General features: G+C 35.4%; 1 protein-coding gene and 1 long non-coding RNA gene across 4 annotated transcripts in view; both read left to right on the top strand.

Moving 5' to 3' along the window:
* Positions 1-1,432, top strand: part of LOC107587191 (uncharacterized) — a 6,330-nt gene extending 4,898 nt beyond the window's left edge. For all 3 annotated transcript variants that reach the window (XR_001609446.1, XR_001609447.1, XR_001609445.1), the window contains 2 exons: positions 507-588; positions 1,155-1,432. This is a non-coding gene — a long non-coding RNA (uncharacterized lncRNA). The remainder of the gene's footprint in view (positions 1-506; positions 589-1,154) is intronic.
* Positions 1,433-6,193: 4,761 nt separating this feature from the next.
* LOC107587259 (uncharacterized) lies at positions 6,194-12,218 on the top strand. The gene is made up of 10 exons (XM_016274978.1): positions 6,194-6,308; positions 6,798-6,904; positions 7,327-7,440; positions 7,541-7,609; positions 7,696-7,741; positions 7,805-7,930; positions 8,046-8,216; positions 8,776-8,793; positions 9,659-9,788; positions 11,974-12,218. Coding segments are annotated over exons 3-10 (807 nt in total). The 5' UTR covers positions 6,194-6,308; positions 6,798-6,904; positions 7,327-7,438.
* Positions 12,219-12,507: the final 289 nt, after the last annotated feature.

Raw genomic sequence — 12,507 nt, 5'->3', positions numbered from 1 at the left:
CAAGAGCTCGTTCAAATACTGAGGTGCTAAACCATTCAGGGCTTTATAAGTAATAAGCAAGATTTTAAAATCTATACGATGTTTAATAGGTAGCCAGTGCAGTGTTGACAGAACCGGGCTAATATGGTCATACTTCCTGGTTCTAGTAAGAACTCTAGCTGCTGCATTTTGGACCAGCTGGAGTTTGTTTATTAAGCATGCAGAACAACCACCCAATAGAGCATTACAATAATCTAACCTTGAGGTCATAAACGCATGGATTAACATTTCTGCATTTGATATTGAGAGCATGGGTCATAATTTAGATATATTTTTGAGATGGAAAAATGCAGTTTTACAATTGCTAGAAACGTGGCTTTCTAAGGAAAGATTGCTATCAAATAGCACACCTAGGTTCCTAACTGATGTCGAAGAAGTGACAGAGCAGCCATCAAGTGTTAGACAGTGTTCTAGGTTATTACATGCAGAGATTTTAGGTCCTATAATTAACACCTCTGTTTTTTCAGAATTTAGCAGTAAGAAATTACTCATCATCCAGTTTTTTATATCGACTACAGCAAAGACAAGATGTGGTACTTGGCTAAACTGGTAAGTAATACATGTGTAATGACTTTTTTGGTATACATGTTATTCATGTGTATTGATGTTTGCACTTTAGTAGGTCATATGGTATATGCATATTGTACAGAATTATGATATATAGTTATATATATATATATATATATATATATATATATTGACCAGGCACTCACTCAGCTCGAGTTCAAGAAGGGAGCTAAAATAATCACAGGGGTAAAAATACAAACAGTGATATAACAGGAAAATCTGTTGAACTGCTCAAATAGTATCGATTAAAGTATGTATTTGCCATAGACGCAAACTCCTCACCTTTCGGTGAAAATTCACCTTTTTGAAATCAAAATAGGTCACCTACGAGGTGGTTTTGTTTAAGACACAAAATAAATGTATATTTATTGCATGAAAAGGCTGTATTTTATGTGTTATATGTTATGGATGCTTCTTTTGTATTTCATTTTGGCTAATGTATTTATTTTCTTTATTGAATGTCATTTAATAAACATGGCTCTTGGACTTCAATATAGACCATTAATTGTAACATTTGAATTATATTTTCTTTGGTCTGACTTCAACAGCTGAATCATTCTCTGCCAAGGGAAAATATCTAAAGCGTATTCGTTATCATGGATGTGGCATGTTTGGCATCATGGACAAAGTGCACTGCCACTACTTTGTAAAGCTCGTTGAAGGGGTCCCGCCGAAAGTCGAGCAGAAGACAGTATTCGACCAGGCCAAGGAGTATGTGGAGCAACTAAGGAACCGAACAATTATTAATTCGCTATAGTTTAAAAAGACTCTTGATGTTTTGTTAATGTGCTCATGTAAATAATAACTGAAGAATAAAGAAATCACACCAAGCACAGCTCTTGTTTTATCTTGTGGTTCACCGTGTGTATATGGGGTGGAGTGGGGTATGAGTGGTTATGAACGAATGAATGCGTTAATGTCCGTGTTTCACTCCGTCTCGAATTGCGCTCACGGAAAGCGCTTGAGAAATGGTGTCTCTTCCGCGGCTCGGTATGCTTTCAACTCGTTTTTTTAGTCTCGAGCAAGACTGTACAACATTCACATTACACGATTTGACTGCTTTTTACGTAGAAAGGGCGACAGCACACCGCATTAAAAGAAATGATCATTCATGTTTTCATAACCGCTGACCAAATTCAAAAACAAAACTTAAAATTAAATCATCTTTGAGAGCAAGGGGGCCCCCCGTTTTGAGGGCACTACGCAGCTTGCGTATTTTTCTTATACACTCTCAGAAATAAAGGTACAAAAGCTGTCACTGGGGCGGTACCTTTTCAAAAGGTACATGTTTGTACCTAAAGGGTCCATTTTGGTACCTTAAAGGTACATATTAGTTCTTAAAGTGTGCATATTAGAACCTAATAGGAACAAAAGTGTACCACACCAGTGACAGCTTTTGTACCGTTATTTCTGAGAGTGTAGGGAGGATCGGCTCTGATTAGAGCATCTCCAAAATGGCAAGTCTTATGGGGCATTCCTGGTATACAGTGTATCTGACAGAAGTGGTGAGGAGTGAAAGGTAGCCCATCTTGTCACACAGAAGAGCTAGAGTAGCTCAGTTTGCTAAAAAATGCTGGCCGTGATAAAAAGGTGTCACAGTGCATTGCAGTTTGCTGCGTATATGGGGCTGCTTTAAAGTAATCGTCTTGGATATACTGGTGCAAAATACGAATCACCTTGGTGGATGTTAATTGGTATTTTAGATAATGACTTTGACTTTACATGACTACACATTATTACTAAATCATAGACTAACATGAATTCATGACTTGTTAATGTATCATTATGTCATGACTACTTGGGGGGCGTGTATCATTATTACTAACTCATCATTCATTATTTATAAAGTAACATTAATTCTAGGGGTGTAAGAAAATATTGATACACGTGAGTATCGCGATATTTTGTTTGGGGATACTGTATCGTTTCTCAAAAACGGAATTTCTATTAACCCCCCCCCCCAGGTGGAAAAGTTCTGAGAATGTTTAACATATGTATTTATTTTATTGTTTTAAAATAGGTTTCTTCGTTTCTTAATTGTAAACTTAAAATGTGAACCTTTAAAGCAGGGTCTAAAAATATATATGGTATTTTTATAAAATACATATTATACATTTAACTAAAGGATCCTGCTAGCACTTTAATTTCCCCCCTTGACTCGTACTGCACAAAAAGTGGTTTAATAACGTTGAATGTTACAGGGACTGATTATTGCAAATGCAGATCCCACTCTGTTCTGGTTAAATAATTTGTATTTATTTGATTTATTTATTGCTAAGGTTTGCATATGGTGGTGTGTTCTTTATGACAGCTTTCCTAAAAATATATCCTATTCCTAAAATAAGAAGTATCCCAATATATCGCCTTGCTTACAGTATCGCAATGTATCACAACCCCTTTATCGTGATACGTATTACTACGTACTAGACATTATTACTAACCCATCATTAATTACGTATTAAGTAACATTAATTCATGACTTGTTAATGTATCATTATGTCATGACTTTACTTGGGGCACATTATTACTAACTCATCATTAATTACGTATTAAGTAACATGAATTCATGACTCTCCTGTGGCTGCCTTTGGATGGAGAAGGAACTGAACAGTAGGAGGAAAGCTGACATTTTGAAGGGGCAATAGTGACCCAAAAGAAGAGCAAGAACACAAGACAAACGTCTGACTGCAGTGCATTATTATTATATAAATATAGTAAACCAACCCATAACATAACCAAAGCGATAACCATCATCTCTGCTAACACTGATTTTAATTTGGAAAATCGCACCTGCTTAATGAATACGTTATTGTAGGACGGCAGCAGTGGAATCACTCAAAACAGAATGAAATTGTTTTTAATTATGAATGCATCATTGTTGGATGAGTTAGGTTAAACGTAAATATTGCAAGAAATCCACTGTCGTTCACTGATGTTTGTGACAACTGCAGGTGGCAAATTTATAAACAATTTTACATTGTGCCATTTTCATACATCTTGCTTCTAGAGCATGTTTGATTTAGTTTACCCCAAAGTGTTAATTAATACATTAACTAACATGCAGGAAATTACATGTAATTAAGGTAGTGTTATTCATGCAGTAGTTCATGACTCATGTCGTAGTTAAATTAGTTCTTCATTAGTTCTTGATTAATGCATATCTTAACTCATCATTAGTTCATAGTCAAGTAATTATTAATTCAGGTATTAGTACATGATAATTCATGTACTGTTATTGTAAAGTGTTACCGTATTTCTTTACACTGTTTTGCTGGTGCTTGAACACACTTTCCTGTTTATCACAACAAATGGCCAAGCAAAGCGCACGACACTTTCAATATTTTATATATTATAAAATTTCTGTCCCCCTCACTTCTAAAATGATGGCTACGTCCCTGGTAATCAGTATTCAATTCACTTATAGGCCTATGTATGGTACACTGTTTACTATGTCATGAAACTTTCATAGTTAATGAAGCCCAAGTGCCACCTACAGGCCTATTATGTGAAGTGTAGGTTGGTGAAATGGTGACGTGAAAAGACTTTATTATATTACCATATTTTGATAATTATGCAGCATTATGAAAGTGTCTTATGCTCATCAAGCCTGCATTTATTTGATCAAAAATACAGAAAAAACTGTAATATTGTGAAATATTATTACAATTTAAAACAATGTTTTTCTGTTTTAATATACTTTAAAATATAATTTATTTCTGTGATGCAAAGCTGAATTTTCAGCATCATTACTCAAGTCTTCAGTGTCACATGATCCTTAAGAAATCATTCTAATACACTGATTTATTATCAATGTTGGAAACAGTTGTGCTGCTTAATTTTTTTTATTTTATTTATTTATTTATTTTTTTGGTAACCTGTGATACTTTTTTGGGGTTCATTGATTAATTAAAAGTTCAAAAGAACAGCATTTATTTAAAATAGAGATGTTTTCTAACAATATCAATCTTTACTATCACTGTTTCTATCAATTTAACAAATCCTTGGTGAATAAAAACTACTTTCTTTCAAAAAAAATTAAAAATACTGACCTCAAGCTTTTGAACGGTAGTTTGTTACAAAAGTTATATTTTAAATAAATGCTGTTGTTTTAAAAAAAATTTATTCATAAAAGAATCCTGAAAAAGTATCACAGGTTTCCAACATTGATAATAAATCAATTGACATAAAATGTATTTTAAAGTACAGGTGCATCTCAATAAATTAGAATGTCGTGGAAAAGTTCATTTATTTCAGTAATTCAACTCAAATTGTGAAACTCGTGTATTAAATAAATTCAATGCACACAGACTGAAGTAGTTTAAGTCTTTGGTTCTTTTAATTGTGATGATTTTGGCTCACATTTAACAAAAGCCCACCAATTCACTATCTCAACAAATTAGAATATGGTGACATGCCAATCAGCTAATCAACTCAAAACACCTGCAAAGGTTTCCTGAGCCTTCAAAATGGTCTCTCAGTTTGGTTCACTAGGCTACACAATCATGGGGAAGACTGCTGATCTGACAGTTGTTCAGAAGACAATCATTGACACCCTTCACAAGGAAGGTAAGCCACAAACATTCATTGCCAAAGAAGCTGGCTGTTCACAGAGTGCGTCTTATGAAGTATTCTAATTTGTTGAGATAGTGAATTGGTGGGTTTTTGTTAAATGTGAGCCAAAATCATCACAATTAAAAGAACCAAAGACTTAAACTACTTCAGTCTGTGTGCACTGAATTTATTTAATACACGAGTTTCACAATTTGAGTTGAATTACTGAAATTAACTTTTACACGACATTCTAATTTATTGAGATGCACCTGTATATTAACATTTTGATCAAATAAATGCAGGCTTGATGACCATAAGTGACTTCTTGCAAAAATATAAAATAGAAATGTATCCAAACTTTTGACCTATAATTAATTTTTTTTACATTGTCCCTATTTTACATTTGAGCACCTGCCCCTGAGGAACTCTCTGCACGTCCCTGCAAAGCCATACATGTTTGAGCCTCCAGAGCCAGAATCCAATTCAGAGGACCGGCTATCCGAGAATCAACCTCGTCCCTCTCGGTCTGCAACAGAATGGTTAAGGACACCGAGCTGTTCCATTATGGCAAGCCGTTTTAGCATTTAAAAGTTTGTTTTGACTATCCATAAATATAATTTAAGATAGGAACAATTGTATTTTGACAAGTCATAATTATAACTCGACTAGTCACAATGACAATTAGAGATATGTGCAATTGTAATTGCAGTAGTAAGAAATCGGATTAGAGATATCTTTAAATATGATTTGACTAGTCAAAACTCCATTTAAGATATCTGTAATTATGTCACAGATATCTTCAATAGACGCGTCACACATACACAAATGTAATTAGAGATATCTCTAATTCAATTTCGACTAGTCACAATTATATTTTAAGATATCTGAATTGTACATGCTCCTGCTGTTGTGTGACGTGAGAATAAATTTACTCAGCTCCTCTCCCCACACCAGAGCTTTCGTCGACATACAATTTAATGAATTCACACTTTCTTATAATTAATAAAGTTTATGCGTATTTGGCATGCCAGGAACACCGGGGAGGCAGGAAAATGCTGTCTGGCAGACCCACCTTTTCCTCCTCCCTGGCCCAGATATTGAGGTTTTACCCTCTACAACAGAGCTTGAACGGTTTGCAAACTTGGGTTTAGGTAAATGTATAGTTGATACATAAGGATGTCAAAGATAAAACAGGGTTTTTCCTGGGCTAAAAAGAGCAACTGGGCTAGCAATTCCAAAATATAAGGAAAGAAACCATTTGTAATAATAATTTATTCTGTATATTCATGAAATAAAAAATAATCACTGTTGGGACAGTGGCATTATAATCACAAAAGGTGTTTATTACTTAAATTCAGCGTGAGGTACACAAAGGCATTGTGTTCATGCACTCAACAGATATGTCCGTGAATGTCTACAAATCTTAATGCGGCATTTGAAACCAGTCAGCTATTAAAACGGACAATGATTAATATTGATAAATATTTTGAATGCAGGAAAAACTCTGTAGCAGCAAATGTTTTTATTGTTGATAGTGATCTGCATTTTACATAACCTCAGGTATTGCATACAGTGTATGATCAATTGATGAGCTCTGTTTTTTTGTTTTATGTTGTTAATATGTACATTCAATTTTGTAGGTAGACCAGTGCAGGAAACATCTGGGACAGGAACCCAAAGATAAAAAATTCCACTAAATTGGACTCTGTCTGAATTAAATAACTTTGTCTGCCAGTGCTACCCAAATGTGAGTTTGAACTTGATAGGTTTCCATTTGGCAAGAGCAGGCAAAGGACACAAGATCCAAAAAGTTCATGTAAATTCTATGAGGGATTTAAAAAAAGCAATTGGCAAAAGCAGAATCTATATTGTCCCACGAGCTGAAGTTTTGCAGGTATGACTTTGCAAAACAAAGGCACAATATTCAAATGAAAGAGCCATTTCTTTATGATATGACAAGTAGAATCGGCTTTTAATTTAACCTTAATGTAAATTTAAAAGGTTAAATTTGAGTTCACATTCTTTGCTTTCAGTTAAATCTTACTGTGATGTTTCTGCACAGCGCACGTTTATGTTAGGTGACAGTACAAATAAATTTACAGTGCAGTGAGCCAATGTATTCTTTGTTATTGTTACACACTGAGTTTGAGAGTTTTTGTCTACTCCCAGGTAATGACACCATCCCCTGCCATGTACCAGAACTCATACCAACTATCCTACTCTGCTGCAGCACTGGATGAAACCTCATTGGATGCAGAGACTGCAGAATCTGTAAATTTGGATGTGAGTGAAGTTAGTTTAGATGTTGTGGAGAAGTATTTAAGTTGTGTCAGTTGTAACCAGTAATGATTTGTGACTTGTGGTTTTACTTTATTCCCTTTAGGAATGGCGAGCAGTACGTTCCCAGCAAGACAAAGAATATAATGCTTCCTTGTTGGCAGACCAAGAAAAGGTCATTTAAAAAAATCCTTCTATGCTTGCCAAGTTTAATTTGAGGAAAAACAAAAGTGAGTCTTAAAAATATTTTGGTATTTACAGGACAGGAGGAGGCACTGCTATGAGGGTTGAAGAAAGGCGGACAAAGGTTGGTGCTGCCACTACATTTTTTTTTAATTTAAAGTTTTTCTAGTGTGAAAGTTTTTTTTAGGCCATTGAGGAAAGACTTCAGCGAATGGCTACCCATGTGGAACCCCTAGATGGAGAGGTTTTGAAATTAAAATATCTAAATGGATATGTAAACAAGAGGAAATTCATCATGTCTGAGCCAATTCAGGTAAGAAGTTCTGTGTGAAGGAGAACCAAGGGTTTTGTCATTGGTTTATTTAGTCTGTGTTCCTTATTTTCCTTGTTTTAATTGACAGTTGCCATCTTGGGTCTTGTATTTTCAGGTCCTGTTTGATTTTATTGGACAAGATGAAATGGCCAGTGAAGTTTTTAAGGTCAGGGAAGCTGCATCTTCAAAAGATGTTGAGAGCACTTCTGCTGGGTCAATTGCAGATCATGGCATAAAACCATCCTCTACTTTGTACGTCCTTTGGATGTCAGCTTTGGATAATCTGGTAAGTTAACATAGCAGTTTTACTTGAACAAGAGGTCTTTTTCATCATGATTTTCATTTGACCATATGCAGTGTTTGAGTTTTTGCCCTGACAGCATCATTTACTGGTTAAAAATTGTAAGGATTGATTAAATGTTATTATTAAAAGGTTTGGGTATAGGGTTATTTCTGCCCTGTAATGGCACCAATGAGCACAGGTCAGGGAGAACTTGATACTGCTCCGTTGGGCGCTTGAAGAATTAGAACTTAAACACACATGTCAGACACATGCTTAATTGAGAACTGATAACATGGGCCATATTGAAATAATAACAAAAAATATATAAATTGTTGTGCTAAAACACCTTGTCACCTATGAAGTCAGAGGCCACACTGACAGGTGGTTGAGCATTATTAGGGTTTGTTTATACATGTTATTGCCTGCCTGTTTTTTGTCAACAGCTGGACAGTTTTTCAAAATGAGAATCATTTGAAATTGAGAAATGTATATTTGTAACCTAGCCTTAGTGATTAAATCATGATTTTTTATCATCGTTGTATTTTTGTCCTTTTCATTTCAGGAAATACATTGTGACCCGGTAAACTTTACCCAGCCTTCAGAAGCTCTTCCCTTTGCTCAGTCTTCAATGGCTCTGTCCTCAGTCCAGGCTCCAGTTGCTCCACCCTCTGCCCAGCCTCTAGTGGCTCCGCCCTCTGTCCAACCTCTAATGGCTCCACCCTCTGCCCAGCCTCTAGTGGCTCCACCCTCTTTCCACCCTCTAGTGGCTCCGCCCTCTGTCCACCCTCTAATGGCTCCGCTCTCTGTCCACCCTCTAATGGCTCCGCCCTCTGCCCAGCCTGTAGTGGCTCCGCCCTCTGCCCAGCCTCCTGTTGTTGCTCCCTTAGCCTAGACTCTAGTTGCTCTAGCCTCTGACCAGGAATCAGACATTTTCCTTGAAGACCAGTCACCACTTAGTCCTCTATCTCCCCAATCATCAGTCATTGATCTTATAGATCAAGAGAGGTCCGTTTCCCCTACTCTTTCCCACCAGGATTCCTCTCTTCACTATGTGGCACCTATAGATGAGTATGTTCCTATAAGTCACTAGTAATTCTTAAAAAATATTTTTATGCATTCTTTTTATGCAAAGGACTTCAGTTGCGTCCCATACAGCAACTTTGTCGCTAGTCTCTTAATCATTTTAATGTGTTAACATTAACTACAGCAGTGCTATACTGCTCTTTGCATCATATATTTAGCAAGAACTATTAATGTTTGAATCGAACTCACAGAGGCCATTCACACAAAATGCATAAAAAACAAGTCTTAGGCAATGGAATCAACACTTTAAAAATTTCAATAAAAGTTTTTAAAATGTAAAAAGACGTAAGAGATGAGCACACCATTTAAAGATGCCTGTCTAGTGTTTGTTTGTAGATATAGTTTTTGTTGATGCTGAGCAGAAAGGTGAAGGGGCAGTGGATGAAGGTGGCGCGTCAAGAGAATACATGCGGCTGTTGATGCGAGCCATCCATCAGTCAAAGATTTTCCAGGGCCATGAGAAAGATCGGAGTTTGGCTCTTGACACTCAAGGTCAGTACAAAACACTTTTGTGTCAAGTTATGTTGTAATGCTAAATATAATGGTAGAATTGTGTGTGTTATGACTGGCTGTGAGATGCTTGATGTGAGATCCACGAATCAGAGAGGTTACTAATTTTGCATCATGAAAGCACTGCAAGTAAGAGTTTGCAAGTGCACTTTAAAGGATAGTTCTCTTTAAAAAAAATTTATTTACTCACCATTTACTCATTCATTTAGCAGATGCTAGAACACCCTCAGGTTGTTCAAATCTTGTTTTTCTATGGAGTTTCTACTGTTGAACACAAAAGATATTTTGAAAAATATGGGTAACCGTTACCCATTTCATTTACTGCCATAGTAGGAAAAAAACCTACCCACATAATCACATTAATGAGGGCTCTACAGTGTGACAATTTCTGAAAACTACTGCGTGCGACTATGAAAAAAATATTTAGGAGTACCAGTGCGCCTGACCCAATCAGCATATTTGCTCGGTGAGCTTCAATGATTTCTACTTACAATGTGTTTTTGCAGCGTTGAGTAATGTGCTGAGTTATGCAAGCTCACGAATCTTCTCATTATAACAAGCAAAGTGTAGACACAATGTAAATAAGAGATTCACTGATTATAATGGAACTTTGTGAAATTGTGATGATGAGTGAAATCTATTAATTTTTCATAAAGACAGTGTTTTATATTTAAAAAAATTCTAAACATGAATTTATGAATTTAATTGCACTCATGCCACCTCTGAGCCTCATTAAATGTCTGTAAATATACCTACATGCCACCTCTGTAGTGCAAATAATTTTTGTTAATACTTTTTTTATTTTTTATTATACATTTTGAAAAAAGCTTAGAAATATACACTTTTGAATTTGACATAAGATGACATACTTTCAATAAAGTTACATTAAATAGTTACAAAAATGCCCCTTGTAAATCACTTTAGGGAGTCAAATATTACCTCTTAAATGATTAATTGATTATGGATCAGAAAGTGCTCCTGAATTTTTTTTTTCTGTGCTCCACAAGTGCTCCTAAAAATAAACATAAGTGTAGAGCCCTGCATACATTTCTCTCTCTTAATCACTTGTTTGGATTGGTAAAGGTATATGATTTCAGGACTGTGTGCCATCACTGTGTTACATTAGTAAAAAAAGGATGACAGTTTTTTTTTTACCTGTCCGCTTATGATCAGATCACTTGAATCCAAATACTAAACATTAAGCCTGTGATGATTGGGGGAATTTTTTTAACTTTTAAAAAGCCATACTAATAGGCAAAAATTACTTTAGATAAACTAACAATTGTGCTTGGGTTTCTTCTCCTGCGTTCTACTGTACAGACGTGAATTTACTTTTGCTTCAGGTTTATTCATTACACTTTTTGGTGTGAAAGGGCTTTATTTATTTATTTATTTGCTATAAATAGAACTTCTTATATTAAAAACAATCAAGCCCTGCTTATATTTAAAAAGTAACGCGAAAGTAACGCAAAAGTAATATAACGCATTACTTTCCATAAAAAGTAACTAAGTAACGTAATGTTCCTTTTTTTAGGGAGTAACGCAATATTGTAATGCATTACTTTTAAAAGTAATTTTCCCCAACACTGGTTTTTGGTAGCTTTAGGTAACTTTTTTTTTTTTTTTGTTCAAATTGATATAATGAGCAAGTACATCATGAATCCATCTTCAAAACTGCATGTCTTATCCTGAATCACTATGACTATATAGTTAGTGTTTATATTCAGACTGTTTTGATCCAAATGGGACGCCAACCTCCCAGTATCTGCATGACTTTTATACATAAACAGAGAGAAATAACTCTCGCTACAGTGTTATTGCACAAGACACATGCAGTTTAATTAATCGCTAGCGTGCCAAAGTTATATAGTGGACCTTTTAAGCCTCTGATAATGATAGTCCTCTGAAAAGGGAAGATTGAAAAAATCTAAAATCTTAAAAATCAATGACAGATTTAGAGAAAACAAATGTACATTTTGAAAAAAATATCTTATTTGTGATGATTCTAACCATTGTGCAGAACAAACACCCTAGAAAGCTTGCCATTAGATGTTATCATAACTAGAGACAGGCTAGCTAGCTCTATTTACATTACAAATGTGAAATAATTGCACTTACCACACATTCTTTATGAAGTTAGAGTATTTCCCCTACTTATGTTTTGCAGAAGGGGATTTTAATGCAGTCACTCTGGAGATGATCATTGAGTTTGCCACTGGAGCCTACACAGTGCCACCGCTGGGTTTCCCCCACCACCCACAAATAGAGTTCCTCCATCAAGATGGAAAATTTTTTCCAGAGGCCAATACTTGCCTCATTGTACTTCGCCTGCCAATACACACGGAGTATGAAATGTTCAAGAAACACATGACGGAAGGAATTGTGCAGAGCCCAAGTTTTGGTGTTGCCTGAACTAGTTTTAATCTAGACTAGAACAGTTAAGAAAAAAAAAGATAAATAGGTCATGATCTACACAGACATAATGGATATCTCATGTTTCTTAAAACTGTTTTAATGTTAGCTTTTCATATAAAGTACATAAAATAACTCTAGGTGCAGTTACAGCAGAGTAGACCTTATTGTTCCCTTTAAGAAGCACTGTTACGTCAAATACATGTTTGAGATGTGCATTTGTTCCAAAAGAAAACTCATTGTTTTTCATTATGCATATGCGTTTACTGTTACATGACTCACATTTTTA

This window comes from Sinocyclocheilus grahami, unplaced genomic scaffold (genome assembly GCF_001515645.1).
Source record: "Sinocyclocheilus grahami isolate Dianchi unplaced genomic scaffold, SAMN03320097.WGS_v1.1 scaffold91.1, whole genome shotgun sequence".
Taxonomy (NCBI): Eukaryota; Metazoa; Chordata; class Actinopteri; order Cypriniformes; family Cyprinidae; genus Sinocyclocheilus; species Sinocyclocheilus grahami.
Note: the sequence above shows the minus strand (reverse complement) of the source record. Positions and strands in the feature narration are given on the sequence as shown.